Source organism: Moschus berezovskii, chromosome 11 (genome assembly GCF_049115385.1).
Source record: "Moschus berezovskii isolate FMDL1 chromosome 11, NW_MosBer_1.0, whole genome shotgun sequence".
Lineage (NCBI taxonomy): Eukaryota > Metazoa > Chordata > Mammalia > Artiodactyla > Moschidae > Moschus > Moschus berezovskii.
The window spans coordinates 8,438,697-8,453,184 of NC_142470.1; the positions used below are offsets into that span (position 1 = coordinate 8,438,697).

General features: G+C 55.2%; 2 protein-coding genes across 4 annotated transcripts; one reads left to right on the forward strand and one right to left on the reverse strand.

The window, feature by feature from the left end:
• Positions 1-154: 154 nt before the first annotated feature.
• On the forward strand, positions 155-14,448 carry PTRH1 (peptidyl-tRNA hydrolase 1 homolog). Of its 3 annotated transcripts, XM_055399081.1 has the most exons (6): positions 155-300; positions 667-886; positions 1,360-1,459; positions 1,603-1,648; positions 13,310-13,468; positions 14,220-14,448. In XM_055399081.1, the coding sequence occupies exons 1-6, from the start codon at positions 205-207 to the stop codon at positions 14,262-14,264; spliced, it is 666 nt and encodes a 221-aa protein (XP_055255056.1). In that variant the 5' UTR covers positions 155-204; the 3' UTR covers positions 14,265-14,448. The 3 variants fall into 3 exon arrangements, with proteins under 3 accessions (XP_055255056.1, XP_055255057.1, XP_055255058.1); XM_055399082.2 differs by lacking the exons at positions 13,310-13,468; positions 14,220-14,448 and adding an exon at positions 1,752-2,087; XM_055399083.2 differs by lacking the exons at positions 13,310-13,468; positions 14,220-14,448 and adding an exon at positions 1,845-2,087.
• Positions 2,135-8,318, reverse strand: CFAP157 (cilia and flagella associated protein 157). The gene is given in 11 exon segments (XM_055399080.2): positions 2,135-2,245; positions 2,248-2,400; positions 2,402-2,435; positions 2,482-2,721; positions 2,887-3,056; positions 3,423-3,573; positions 3,738-3,868; positions 4,254-4,521; positions 4,945-5,098; positions 5,772-6,043; positions 8,089-8,318. Coding segments are annotated over 11 exon segments (1,914 nt in total).
• Positions 14,449-14,488: the final 40 nt, after the last annotated feature.

Consider the following 14,488-nt stretch of genomic DNA (forward strand, 5'->3'; position numbering starts at 1 on the left):
AACACCGCAGGAGACGGTGACGCGGCACCGCGGAATGCGCGGGGACGCCCGGACCAGGCCACCACCCCGCCACTTCCGCCCCTCAGAAGGGTGGCGGCCACGTGGCCCGCCCCGGATTGGGCGGTAGCGGCTAGGGGCGGCCGCGACTGGCCGGGGGGCTGGCTGACGTCAGGGGGCGGGGTCCGCGTCCGGAATGGGGGCAGCATGGGGCCGCCTGGCCTCTCGCGCGCCGGTCTGTGGCTGAGTCGAGCCATGAGCCGCTGCGTTTTGGAACTCCGGCCGGCGGGAAAGCGGTGGCTGGTGAGTGGAGTGGGGGACAGCGCCGTGGGGACTCCCGGGCCCTAGCTCCAGTTCTGCCACAGTCTCCTGGGCAAAGTTCGCCCCCTTCCTTGTCTTGAGTTTTATCTAGAAATGGGTCAGATGCTCCGATGGGCTCCAGACTTCCAGGAACTCCGCTCCTGCACTGGGGGCCCTGCCCGCCCACCCCGGGGGGCGCTTCCACTTGGCCTTCTGGAGTCTTGGAGTTCCTTGGACTCCTCCTCGTGGCCCTAACTCCGGCCGTTTTCCATTTACCTTCCTCTGCTTTGGGGCCCCGGGCGGGGGCGCGCTACGAGATAGATTATGGGGAGAGTTGTCGGGCCTCGGTTTCCCTGATGTCGCCCGCAGGTGGCAGGCCTGGGAAACCATGGACTGCCTGGCACGCGGCACAGCGTGGGCATGGCAGTGCTGGGGCAGCTGGCGCGGCGGCTGGGGGTGGCGGAGAGCTGGGCACGCGACCGGCGCTGTGCCGCGGACCTCGCCCTGGCCTCACTGGGAGATGCCCAGCTGGTCCTGCTCCGGCCACGGAGGCTCATGAACCTCAACGGGCACAGTGTGGCCCGGGCCGGTAAGTTGAGGGCCCCACGTGTGTGCCGCCCAGGAGGGCGCAGGAGCCCGGAGGGGGCATTCTGGACTGCAGCAAATCGGTTTATCTAGAGCTCCAGGTACCTGTTGCGCTCCAGTTGCTGCCTGGCCTTGGGTGACTGAGAAATTGAGAACCTCAGTTTCTTTATATGTGGTGGTGGTTTAGTCACTCGGTCATATCCAACTCTCTGCGACCCTATGGACTGTAGCCCCCGGGCTCCTCTGTCCATGGATTTCTCCAGGCAGGAATACTAGAGTGGGTTGCCATGCCCTTCTCCGGGGCATTTTTCCCAACCCAGGAACTGAACCCACATCTCTCATGTCTCCTGCATTGGCAGGCGGGTTCTTTACCACCAAGTGGGGTTAATTGTGGCCCCTCCTCATGGGAGCCCAGAGTCAGGACAACCTTCCTGGGCGGATCAGTAGTAACCGGGGCCACTGTTTCTCTGGGCCAAGCGGAGCTGTTTGGACTGACTGCTGAGGAAGTTTACCTGGTACACGATGAGCTGGACAAGCCGCTGGGGAAAGTGGCTCTGAAGTTGGGAGGAAGTGCCAGGTGAGGCCCTGAGCTGGTCAGGGTGGGATAGGGAAGCTGACCTCCAAGTGGGGGTAGAGGTGCCAACCCCAGGCCCGACGGTGGATGGGGTGAAGGGTTCTGACCCAAAGAAACACTAACTGCCCCTCTCCTATCCCTTGAAGGGGCCACAATGGAGTCCGTTCCTGTATGAGCTGCCTCAACTCCAATGTGAGTCTGCCCCTCCATCCTGCACCGAGTCGGGTGGGCTGGCACAGGGCCCCCAACACTCCTTCTCACCAGAGCTCCCTGGGCCCCTCTGGCTCCCCCACAGGCAATGCCACGGCTGCGGGTGGGCATTGGGCGGCCGACCCATCGGGATGCAGTGCAGGCCTACGTGCTGGGCCGCTTCTCCCTTGCTGAGCAGGAGCTGCTGCCTCCAGTGCTGGAGCGTGCTGTGGACCTGCTCCTGGACCACATCCGCCAGCAGAGCCAGGGGTCTGCGTCGGGCCCCTGAGGCCAGTGGACTCGGCTGCTTGCCCGACTGCCATGCTCGCACCCATCCACCCATCCACAGAGATGCCACGCCAGCCTGTGGGGTCTTTTTTTTTTTTAATATAACTCTTCTCTGGGCTGCCCCAGGCTGCCTGTGGACTAATGTGGGGACTGTGGCCGGAACAGTTCTTCTCTAGGATAGGAGGTCGGTCTCCCTGTATCCTACTTCGAAAGTAGGGAAATTTTAGGAAGACTAAGCTTTTTGAACCTTTTCTGAGGAGCAGAGGTGTGGATCTGTAAGAATAAAAGTGCCAGCTTAGAAGCTGAAGCCTCCATGGGGGGGTTTCCACCCCTCCCCTGCCTGTGGAGGAGGGGCCCACAGGGTCCAGTAGGCTCCCCTCCTAGGGGATGTGTGGGTGCGTCTGGGTCCACTGAAGCCTTGACACACCTTTCTTCAGTCCATTTTACAGATGGGGAAGTGGAGGCTTAAGAGAGGTCCAGCCACATCTGCAGAACCACACAGCTACGGTGTGGAAGAGCTGTCATATGCACCCAAGGGCAGCCCTCACCCAAGGGTGACCCTCATCCGGCTGTCCCTGGGGTCCCCTGGCACCCTCACCTCAGGGCTGCTGTATGCCTGTAAGTTGCCCATGCGGGTGGTATGTGAGAGCAGCCTGAGGTCCTCAGGGTTGGGTGGGATGTGGATCCGTCGAGGTACCAGACCCAGGTCCCCGGGCTGGTAGGGCGTGATGCCAGACAGCTGCTGCAGCAGAGACCCTGTCCTGAGTAGCTGGGTGCTGCTGCCCTGGCTGTGGGGAGGAGACTGGTGTCATCCCCTCCACATCTTAGACGAGGAAGCCGAGATTCAGAGCAGCTCCAGGGAGCCAGGCTTCCGGCCCTGGGTCAGCCGAGGACAGCCCTTGGATGTGTCCCGTAGCTGCTTCCTCTGGGGTCACATGGGGTCATGTACTCACCCCTCCCTGGGCAGGCCAGAGGGCTGGCTCTCCCAGTGCAGGGCCTCGGCCATCTGGGGGCTCGAGACCACGGCCGAGCTGAGCATGAGCAGCAACTGCTGCAGCATCTCCTTGCGCTGCAGCTGGAACACGACGTCGAAGTCACCATCCTCCTCGTTAGGCTGCATCTGCTGAGAAGGGGATGGGTGGGCCCACCAGATGAGGCCCTTTGTGGCCCCAGCATCCACCACTGGGAAACTCCAACCCCAATGCCTGTTAATCTCAGTATTCCCTGGCTGTGATGGGATACCCATTCTCCAGATGGGAGGACTGATGACTTCCAGGGCCTCAGAGGCCTTCGTCCAGCTCCTTTGAGACCTCAAATGGCTCTTCGACGTGGAGAATCAGAAAGAGACAGATCTGCCAGGAAACTCTCAGGGGAGAGAGGGGCCCTGGGCCTGGCTCGGCCATCTCTGGCGGTCTGCTTATTTCCGGGCAGTTTCTAGTCCTTGATTCGCTCCCCGCCCCGCCACCACTTTCACCTATTTCCAGTTCACCTGCATGATGTCCTGTAGGAAGGACGTGGCCTGGGCCAGGGCCGTCTCCAGGCTCGCCCGGACCTTCTGCTCTTTGCTCAGTTGCTGCTGGAGCCGCTGCCCCTCGGCCTGCTGCTGCTCCAGCTGCAGGTTCAGCTGGTCTCTTTCGTTCCTGGGCCCAGGACAGGACAGGTCACCTCCTCCCCGTCCTAGGACAAGGGGCGCTGCCTTTTCTCTCCAGCCAGCCCCGGGCCTCAGCCTGTGTGACAGAGGGCCCCTAAACAGGGGGAGTCGCTGGCCCGTGACCACGGAGGGAGGGTCCCCGCTGCTCCACACCTCAATGCCTGATTGTCCTGCTGCTGCTTCAGGAGGTCCTGCTCCAGCTGGCCCAGCAGGATGCGCAGCCGCTCTGCCTCGGCCGTGCCCTGCTGCTGCTCGCGGCACTTCTCCGTCAGCATGAGGATGACCTGCAGTATGGGCAGGTGGCCATGCTCTGGGCCCTGCCGCAGGCGCTCAGCCAGCCCTGTGTCCTCCAGAGAGGCCAGCCGGGGCCCTGGGAGCCCGACACCCGCTCACCTCAGGGCCGCTGCGCACCTGTTAAGTCACCCGTGCGGTGGGGGCCCTGGGGCTGGGTTCCCCTTCAACCAGTGATGGGGTTCCAAGTCAAATACAAACCAGCGATGGGGGCCAGAGCCCTCCCATGGAGGGCCCCATCGCCTCACAACTGCCTCCCCCATGCCCTGACCCCCGGTCCACCCTTGCAGGGGCCATATTTGCCCTGAGTACAGGGCCCTAGGTTTCCTTCCTGCTCTCCGTGCCAAGCCTCCTGGGGTGAGGGCCAGGAGCGCACACCTTCTGGTGGCCCAGGTTGTTCCTGGCCATGAGCTTCTGGGAGTTTTCCAGCAGCTCCAGCTGTTTGCACAGGTCATTCTGGTGGCCCCGGAGCTGCTCGTTCTCTGCCAGCAGCTGCGTGCCCTGTCGGGTAATCTTGGCCAGCTGCAGGGTCACCGCGTTGTTCTCTGTGATGGCCCGCTTGGTTGTGTCCCACATCTGGCTCGTGGCCACCTTGTGGAACTCCGTGGCCACCATGTTCACACGCTGGATGATCTCCTTTCTCAGTCTAGTCAGGATGGGTGGGGGTGAGGCGGGGTTTGGGCAGAGGGTGGTCCCCAGAGCACCTAGCCCTCTCTGCTCTGTCCCCCACAGGAGGGGCCAGGGCCACCAGCAGGAGCTCTTTATCATAGACCCTTTGTACTATTTTGAACCATGTCTGTGTATGATGAACCATTAAATATAATTTAAGTCGCAAAAAGTGGCACAAGGAAGTCCAGGGAGGCTTCAACACCTGGGTGAGAACTGGGAACCTATTTCTTTTCTCTCTGCTCCACCCGCCAATCAGCCACAGTTTCGGGGAGCGGCAAGTCGGGGCATCAGGGAGCTAGCGTGGCTCCCTCCGCCCAGTTGGAAGCCACGGCTGTCAGGGGCCTGAAGGCCCGGCTGCGCTTGGCCTCGGCGCAGGCCGCGCCCGGGGCAGCCCGCCCACCTGTCCTTGTCCAGCACCGACTTCTTCTCCAGGTTGTGCACGTAGTCCTTGTATTCGCTCTCCTGCTTCTGCAGCTGGTCCTCCAGCGACGCGAACTTCTGCATGAGCTCCTCTTTCTGCAGCCGGAACTCCTCCAGGGCGGCCAGCTTTCCCCCTGCCCCGCCACAGGGCATGGGCCTGGTGAGGGGCCGCCTCGGAAGGGCAGGGTCCCAGGGGTGGGGGCAGCAGGGCTTTGTGTGATGACGCCCCCCACCCCCACCCTTCCCCATCCAGTAGGGCCAGTCCCCTGTCCCCACACATAATCCTGCCCGCCTTTATGGTTCAGTCTGGAATGCCCTTCCTCTCCTCCCCAAGGCTTCCTAAGCCTGGTTCAGGCTCCACCTCCTCCAGGAAGCCCCCCTTGACACTCTACTCTCATGAAAGTGACAGTGACAACAGCCTCCAACTCTTAACACCTTCTCTGGATCAGGCACTCCTGCTGTCAACGGAAAGGCACAGCCACCCTTGCCAGCTGGGTGACCTTGGGCAAGACAGTCCACCTTCTCGAAGTGCTTCTCACCTACTCAATGGCAGGTGGAGATGGTATTTCCTGCCTCAGGATTGCTGGGACCATTAGCATGGAAGATACGTGTGGGAAGATGCAAGTAGCTGTTGTTACTCAAGGAAGATGTATCATCCCCATTTCCCAGGTGGGAAAACAGGGTCAGAGAGAAGGGCTGGCCCAAGGTGACAAAGCCAATGAGAGAGCTGAAGTTGGGGCCCAGAGAGACAGAGCCTTGGGTTTCCCACGCACTGTGCCCGTAGGCTCACCAGCCAGTGCCCCTTACCCAGGATGATGTTCTCGGTGGTGAGCTGGTCCTTGGTCTCCTGGAATTCGTGGCGCACCTGGGCTAGCTGTGCCTCGAAGGCATCCTTCTCTATCTCCTTGGCCAGCTGCAGGCTCTGGAGCTGCTCATTGAGGTCGGTGATCTCATCCACCCGCTGGTTGAGCGTGCGCTTGAGGAAGGCCACGATCTCCTTCTTGTTGTTGGCCAGCTGCTCAAACTCCTGGCGAAACAGCTTCTCCTGCATAGCCAACTCATCCCACTTCCGCTGGTACCTGAGGTAAATGTGGGGGCAGAGGTCCAGGGGGCCTCCAGGCCGTCAGGCTGCTCCCTAGACCCTCCCACAGTGGGGCATTGGAGGTTCCAGCCTCATCTCCCTTGGTCAGAGCTTGTGACCGCAGCTGATGCCTGTGCTCAGCGCTCTATGCACGTAACACCACTAGGGTGTAAGCTCTGTGAGGGTGGAGTCTCTTAATGTTCACAGTTGAGTCCCCAGCACCTAGCGCCTAGTATGTAGTAGGCACTCAGTGTGTTTGTTGAAGCCACAACAACCAAGGAAGTAGGGACTGTGATGATTATATCCATTTTACGGGTGAAGAAACTGAGGTGCAGAGGGGTGAAGCATCTCTGAGTTAGTAAATGGCAAAACCAGAACTTGAACCCAAGTCAGTCTGATACCCCAAAGTTAAGGGTCTTAAGCATAACACTTGCTGCTAGCTCTGTGCCCTGCTTAATACTTTCACATTTCATAACCCCAAACTTCTGCACCTGTGATCTTCCTTACCCTCCTTCACTGAGTGAACCCCTGTGTTACCGCCTCCTTGGAGCCTTCCTGGCCCTAAGACAGCATTTGTGGTCCTCTCTTTGGGGCCCTCCTGTAGATTGACCCTTGTCCCACTGGGAAGTCAAGACCGGACTCCTTACATCTCTCTATTTTGGGGGGCCTGGCAGAGGAAGCTGGCAAATAATAAGTGCCCAGTAACCATCTCTTGAATGCATTTTTCCTAAATACATTCCATCTGGTGTCTCCAGCTTGAGGGAAGCGTGTGAATTTTTAAGAGTTGTTGTGTAAGCAATTTTCTAGTTTCCAATGGAATAATAATGGGTAGAAGCTGTTTGGAGAGATGTTTAACTTCACGACTAACTCAACCAACATCTTCTGAACGGAAGCGCGGTGCAGGGTGCAAAGAGGACTGACCCGATCTGTAGAGCAAGGAGGCGGCCTGGCTTAGGGAAGTCAGGGCCCAGGGCTGGCATCCCGGAGCCTCTTCCTTGGGATGCCTTCCTCTCTCCCTGAGCCTCAGTCTCCACCACTTGTCATGGGGATGACTCGAGGGCTTCTCTCCTGGGACCGTTTTAGGGACACAATGAGCACCAGTCCAGAAAGGTCTCAACATCAACTGTGAGTATTTGTAGCAACTTGTGAGGAGACCTGTCTAATAGTGTTAGTCAGTTAGTCATGCCTGACTCTTTGCAGCCCCATGGATTGTAGCCCGCCAGGCTTCTCTGTCCATGGGATTCTCCAGGCAAGAATACTGGAGTGGGTTTCCATTCCCTTCTCTAGGGAATCTTCCTGACCCAAGGATTGAACCTGGGTCTCCTGGTCTGCAGGCGGATTCTTTACTATCTGAGCCCCCACCAAAGGGGTGCGTCTTTTGAGGGTCACCTTGAGACTGGGCTAGTGCATCATAACTGAGAGGAAAGTAGTGGAAGAATAAGAAAAGTGGGCAAAAAAAAAGAAAAGTGGGCAAGTGCATGTCTCAGGAGGGTTAGAGAACCCCCTCCACACACCACCACCCCCCTTGCACAGCCCTCCCCGTTTACATTTGGGAAAACAGCCCTGGCGTGGACAAATGGGCTTGGCAGCTGGAAGAGCCAGTGGGGCCCATAGCTCAGGGGAACACGGCACAGGCATTGTGGGGGTGGTGGGGGGTAGGTGGGAGGAGGGGCATGTGGTCACCCGCCTGCCAGGGGGCTGCCATCTCCAATTCGTCCCTCCGATTGAACTCCGCCCTGTTACATAAAACGTGTGGTCCCGGGGGGCAACTATAGTCCTTGCCTGGGGAGGGGTTAGGCTCTTAACTAGGCACTGGGCCCCTGGAAACTCTGGGAGCCAAAATGGGGGCCAAGAAATCCATTTTTCTTCAAAATCATGAAGTCTCCCAATGTTATCTTTGAGGAAACTGAGGCAGGGATGGGGGGTGGGTCTGGACATACCCTGGGAGGTCAGAACACAGGGGGCCCCACTGACTGAACCTGCACAGCGGCCAGCTCTGAGTCACTCCCTGATCTGGCAGGACCACCCTGCCTGCCCACCCACCGGGCCAGCCTGTCCTCCAGATTGCGGATCTGGATGTGGTAGAACTCTCGGATCTCCTCGCTTATAGGCATTTCCATGGGCTTGTTGGCCAGGTTGGGATCCTTCTTGCCACCTTTCTTCTTGAGCTCGGGCTCCTTAGCCCCCTTCTTTTTCGGAGCCATGGCTGGTGGCAACCACTACTCCAGGGCCTCTTTATGAGGCCAGGTGGTTGCTAAGGAAGTTCCTCACATACATAGCAACAAGCTTAAGATGTGAAGCCAGGCTTAAAGGGACCTTCCCTCTTCCTGGTGAGGATGGGCTTCAGAGACCAGCCTCCTGCTCCAAGGCCAACAGTGCCACAGAGGCCATAGGCCTGGGTGTCCTAGACCATGGCGTCTCAGAGACCAGGAAGCCAGACTCACTGGGCACTCTACTGGGCTCTGGGAGACCCTTCCTTCCCTCAAGAGGAAATTGGTGACATGGGAATATTATAGTGAGTCAGAGCCCTAGAAGGGCTTTCCTTGTGGCTCAGACGGTAAAGAATCCACCTGCAATGCAGGTTCGATCCCTAGGCTGGGAAGATCCCCTGGAGAAGGAAATGGCAACCCACTCCAGTATTCTTGCCTGCGAATTCTATGGACAGAGGAGCCTGAAGGGCTACAGCCCATGGGGTTGCAAGAGTCAAACACGACTTAGTGAGTGAACCAGACCACAAAGTCCAGCAGCCCCTCTGGCAGCTGGGTCTCCAAAGGGGAGTGGGTGCAGTGCACACAGCCCAGCAGACTGCAGTGTTAGCCCAGGTCAGTGGCCTGTGGACTCACAGCACTGCCATCTCTAGGAGGCTCTGGAAGGAGGAAACCCAGCCCCAAGGGAGACAAGGAAGCAAGCTTTCTTTATGGTCCAACTCTCACATCCATACACGACTACTGAAAAAAACATAGCCTGGACTATGGTTTCTGTTTTAAAAATAAGTTAATTTGTACCTCCAGACACTTTAAATGATTGTTTCTTTCTTAAGAAATCATCTTCAGCAATTGTTGTTTTGCCGGAGGGAGGGTCCATTGAGCTCCTTTCCTGTGCCATTCCAGACTCCCACCCAGACTGCCTTATTCAGCTAATAGATGTTTACTGAGCACCTACCAAGGAGATCCAACCAGTCCATCCTAAGGGAGATCAGTCCTGAGTGTTCACTGGAAGGACTGATGCTGAAGCTGAAGCTCCAATACTTTGGCCACCTGATGCAAAGAACTGACTCACTAGAAAAGATCCTGATGCTGGGAAAGATTGAAGGTGGGAGGAGAAGGGGACGGCAGAGGATGAGATGGTTGGATGGCATCACCAACTAGATGGACATGAGTTTGAGTAAACTCTGGGAGTTGGTGATGGACAGGGAGGCCTGGCGTGCTGCAGTCCATGGGGTCGCAAAGAGTTGGACTTGACTGAGCAACTGAACTGAACTGAACAAAACAGAAATATAGTCATAGATGTAGGCGAAGGGCAGGGGAATGAATTCCCTGGGATGAATTCGGAGATTGGGATTAATATACACACACTCTCCAGGCAAGAATACTGGAGTGGGATGCCATGCCCTCCTCCAACCCAGAGATCTTTCCAACCCAGGGATCGGAACTCACATCTCTTATGCCTCCTGCATTAGCAGGCAGATTCTTTACAACTATCGCCGCCTGGGAAGCCCCGTATATAAGACAGATAACTAACAAGGACCTACTGCATGGCACAAGGAACTCTACTCAATGCTCTGAAATAACTTATATGAGAAAAGAATCTGAAAAAGAATGGACAGAGGTGTATGTATAACTGATTCACTCTGCTGTACACTTCAAACGACTAACAGCAACACTGTAAATCAACTATACCCCAATAAAAAAAAAATTAAGCGTCTGGAAATTGTTCTAAGGCAGACAATAAATGCAGAGACATTTAAGAAAAATCTACAGACTCTCTGCAAGTATGAGTCTAGTATTTGAGCAACGATGCACTTCCTCATCAGCTGTGATGTGTATTATTCCATATTATATATACACACACACACATGCCTGTTTGCATCTTGCCTGAGGCCAAGGTGCAAAGACAGATGCCACCAGATGACACTGTGTTTGACATCGTTACAGATGAGGGGTTGTGCCAGACACAGGAGTCCGGCTCCTCCTTGCCTGAAACACCTACTGAGATTGATTCTCTTCACCCAAATGTGGCTGAACAGTGTTAGACATCACCTCCATGTCCTGAGTTATCATTAAGTGCCTGCTATTGCGTCTTCTTTCTTTTTTAAAAAAATACTTATTTATTTGGGTTCACGGTGCAGCACACAGCATCTTTCACTGTGGCATGTGAACTCTTAGTTGTGTGTGAAATCTAGTTCCCTGACCAGGGATTGAAGCCAGGCTCCCTGTTTGGGAGCTTGAGTCTTAGCCACTGGACCACCAGGGACGTCCCTGGCCTTGTGCTTTCTCATCAAAGGATTAGGAAAGCTCAGAAGCAGAATCAAAGCCTGTCTTTGATTAAGGGAAGGTGCCTGAGAACAGTGCTTAGGGCAGGTAGTCCTTGAATAACACCAAGTGCTTGGGGAGTGGTCTGTGTTGAGCCTTGTCAGAGAGTTTCTGGGCGTATCTGTCAGCAGTCCTCCCGATTTCAGCAACTCTATGAAGCTTTTCTTGCCTTGGGCAACTATATTAATTCACTTAGGCTGCCATAACAGAATGCCATACACCAGATGACTTCAACAACAGAAATCTAATTTGTCAAGTTGTGGAGGTCGAAGGCCAAGGTGTCGGCAGGTTTAGTTTCCTGAGGCCTCCCCTTGGCTTGCAGACGGCCGCTCTCTTCCTGTCTCTTCATGTGGTCAGCCCCGACCCTGGGCATGTGCATCCTTGTCTCTCTGGGTCCTAATCTTCTCTTCTTATAAGGATACCAGTCAGATTGGATTAGGGCCCACCTTATTGGCCTCATTTTAACTAACTTGTTTAATGGTCTTGGGCTTCTCTGGTGGCTCAGATGGTGAAGAATCCGCCTGCAGTGTGGGAGACCTGGGTTCGACCCCCGGGTTGGGAAGATCCCTTGGAGGAGGAAATGGCAACCCACTCCAGTATTCTTGCCTGGAGAATCCCATGGGGTCACAAAGAGTCAGACACGACTGAGCAACTTTTCACTTTTACTTCACTGGATTTCTGGCACAGGTCTCCTAAAACCCTTGGAATTTCCTGAGAGGCATATCTTCTGCTCTTCATAACAAACCCCTTCCCACATACCCGAGTTTACGCTGATGAGGTTAAGAGGGGAGAGGCAAGAGCTTCAGGGTAGGGCTGCTCATCAGAAACACTGGACAGAGGATTAGAGGGTTAGAACTTTCTACAGCTCCCATCCCCGACCCTTAACATGTGGAGAGGGCAGAGGGGCTGCAGACTAAGTTTCAGTTACTAGTGGCCGATGATTTAGTCAACTCTGCCTATGTAACGACACCTGCATAAAACCTTCTAAACAACAGAGTTTGGGGGGAACTTCTGGGTCAGTGGGCAAAGGGAGGTACTGGGAGGGTGGTATGCCTGGAAAGGGCATGGAAGTTCTGGGCTACCCCCCGCCCACCCCCGCCCTCCTGCCAAGTCCATACCTTGCCCTGTGCATCCCTTCCATTTGGCTGTTCTCCGGTGGTATCCTTTGTAATAAACCAGTCACAGCAAAGAAAGTGCTTTCCTTCATTCTGTAAGTTGTTCTGATGAACTATTAAACCCAAGGAGGGGGTTGTGAGACCCCTCGAATTGTAATCAGCTGGGCAGGGTAGCGTGGGCACCCCTTTGATGTCTGAAGTGGGGGCAGTTTTGTGGGACTGAGCCCTTGATCCATGGGATCTGCACTCACTGAAAAATTAATGTCAGAACTGATGTAACTGTCAGACACCTAGTTGGAGCCAGAGACTTGGAGAAATGGTGTGAAAGGTGATACGTATTTTGTGTCAGGGATAAAAGCTCACTCCCCTCACCAGTTCTGTGTAATGCAAGTTTTACCTGCGTGTTCTCCTCTGGGCAGGCATGGCCAGGAAGATGGGGGCGCCCTCTCCTCTCAGCTCCTAGTCTGGGGCTCCAGTTTCTCCATGGGAGGGGCAGACAGCCACCCTATCTCGCCTTCCCCCTCCCCCATGTTGCAGGATGTCTATTGCCCATAGGTAGAGCAGAGGGTGTCCCCATACCAGCCCAGACAGAGGGCAGAAGTCCCACTCCAGGTGAGGCGGGTTAGGAATACTTGTACCCTGATGGCTCTCACCTCAGCTAGCTCCTAGGATGGAGGTTCCACACCGGGAGGGGCAAGCTAAGAAGAGCAGGGACTGCTACCCTGGAGCCCACTTGTAGAGCAGGCATCACTCCAGGAAAAGTAGGTCTGTCCCCAGTTTGGGTGCAGTAGCGCATGGCTTCTGCTCTGGGGAAAGGCAGTCTGTAAGGACAGGGTGCTCCACAGCTCTGCCCTAGGGAGCTGACTTTATTTGGATCAGAGCTTTGAAAACTCCTTGTCTAAAGGCGCTGTCAAAACCAACGGAGATCTTGGTGGAGAGGGGTTAAGAGAAGGCCGGTAGCCTGTGACGCAGTCTGGTTTGTTTGCTTTTAAAAAATGTTTATTTTTATGTGGCCATGCCAGGTCCTAGCGCAGCATATGGATCTTTGGTCTTAATCTCAGGGTGCGAGTTCTTCAGTGGCGGCATGCGAACTCTTTAGTTGGGGCATGTGGGGTCTAGTTCCCTGACCAGGGATTGAACCTCAGGCCCCCTGCACTGGGAGCTTAGTTTTAGCCACTGGACCATGAGGGAAGTCCCCAGCACCTGGTTTTTACAGGGTTCTTAGCAGCATTACCTCTGGTGCCACTTCCTCCAAGGAGTGGAATTCTGCTGTCTGTAGTTTGGGTTTCTCCCCCACCTTTAGGGATGGACTTAATTAGTTTAATCCTATAATATACTCTTGTGATTGGTATTGGGGGAATTTGCTTGGCTTATGGATGAGGTAACCATGCTTCATTTGAAATTGATTGAAATGTTTCCAGTGTCACCACGAGCCTAACGTAAGGGTCCCCCTCTTCACGCTGGGCCAAACTCATCACAGTCTCCCCAAGTCACCAACAGGCTTCACGCCTTCCAGATCTGAGAGTTCACTGGAAGGCGAGGCGGTGTGGCAGCAGGAAGAGAGGAGGAGAACACGCAGTGGCCTCATCACACGCCCCGAATGTGCCTTCACCACAGGCTCAGGGAGGGCGCCACCTGCGAGACGCGGCCCTGCCGTCTCCGAGGCTGAGACAACCTGCATGCAGAGCCAGGACGACGGGAGAGCTTCTGCTCTCAGGCAGTGTAGTGCATGCCCCGTGGGTCATCTGCAGGCTCCAGACGGCTCTAGATCCTAATGTAAGTCACAGCGACCTGGAGCCAGCAGGCTCTAAGCCACGGCGGGGGGCAGCTGGGCTCCTCCCCACTGGACCATCGATGAAGCTTTTCTCCTCCTGCTTCCCAAAGAGAAACCGGGCGGCGAGTCACCCTGGACACCACAAATGGGCGCTGATTTACTTCTTTATTAGACTTGAGTGCTTTAGTACAGAACGGTACAGAGATGATACACGTTTGTGCTTCAATACTTTCAAACACTGAGATTCTGATAATTTCAAGGTAAACAAGTTTCAAGACAGACTAGCTTTTTTTAAAATATCCTTTTGATAAATTATTTTTTATATAAATAACAGAGAAAGGAAAACCAACGTGTTGGACAAACAAGGTCCTGAAGCATGAGCATCGTTTGGTCAAGGGCAGGAGACAAAACAAGCAGTTTTAACAGGAAGAAACCAAGGCAGGTCCTTACAGTCTGTCCTAAGGAAATAAGATCTCATAAGGAAGTGGGGGCAGGGAGACAGACCTGAAAACTAATCTGAGTGCAAAGGGGGAAGATTTCAAAGCCTTGAGAAGAGAACGCCACGATGCATCTAACGGGGCGGGCGGAGGATATATTCTGAAAGGGCAGAGCGGGTGGCGGATAACTAGCGCACACACACGTTTGCAACGACGATGCCACGAGACAGTAATATACACACACAGTCTGGGGGAGGTTCAAGGGTGTGGGGGGGTGGGTGCGGGACATTTTTTGTGACTTCCACTGTCGTAATAGTTCACAGCAGCAGCAGAACAGAGTGTGCTCCCTTCCGGAGAATGAGCCGCTGAGTCCTGAGGACGAGGAGACATCCTTCCTGCATTGGCCTCTTTGATTTCTGCATCAACAGCTAAGTTTTATACAGCTACGTCTTTATACAGAGAGTAAAATGATTGTTTTCTTCTTACAAGCATGACGACATATGACCCCACACTACACAAAATAAAGTATTAGGGAGTATCTTAAACGGAGGATGATCTGGAGTGGGATTGGGGTCTGTGTTAACC

Coding starts and splice junctions, on each gene's coding strand:
- PTRH1 (XM_055399081.1), top strand. CDS start 205: ATGGGGCCGCCTGGCCTCTCGCGCGCCGGTCTGTGGCTGAGTCGAGCC. Junction 887..1,359: donor GCACAGTGTGGCCCGGGCCG/GTAAGTTGAGGG, acceptor CTCTGGGCCAAG/CGGAGCTGTTTGGACTGACT. Junction 13,469..14,219: donor AGACGGCTCTAGATCCTAAT/GTAAGTCACAGC, acceptor CTGTCGTAATAG/TTCACAGCAGCAGCAGAACA.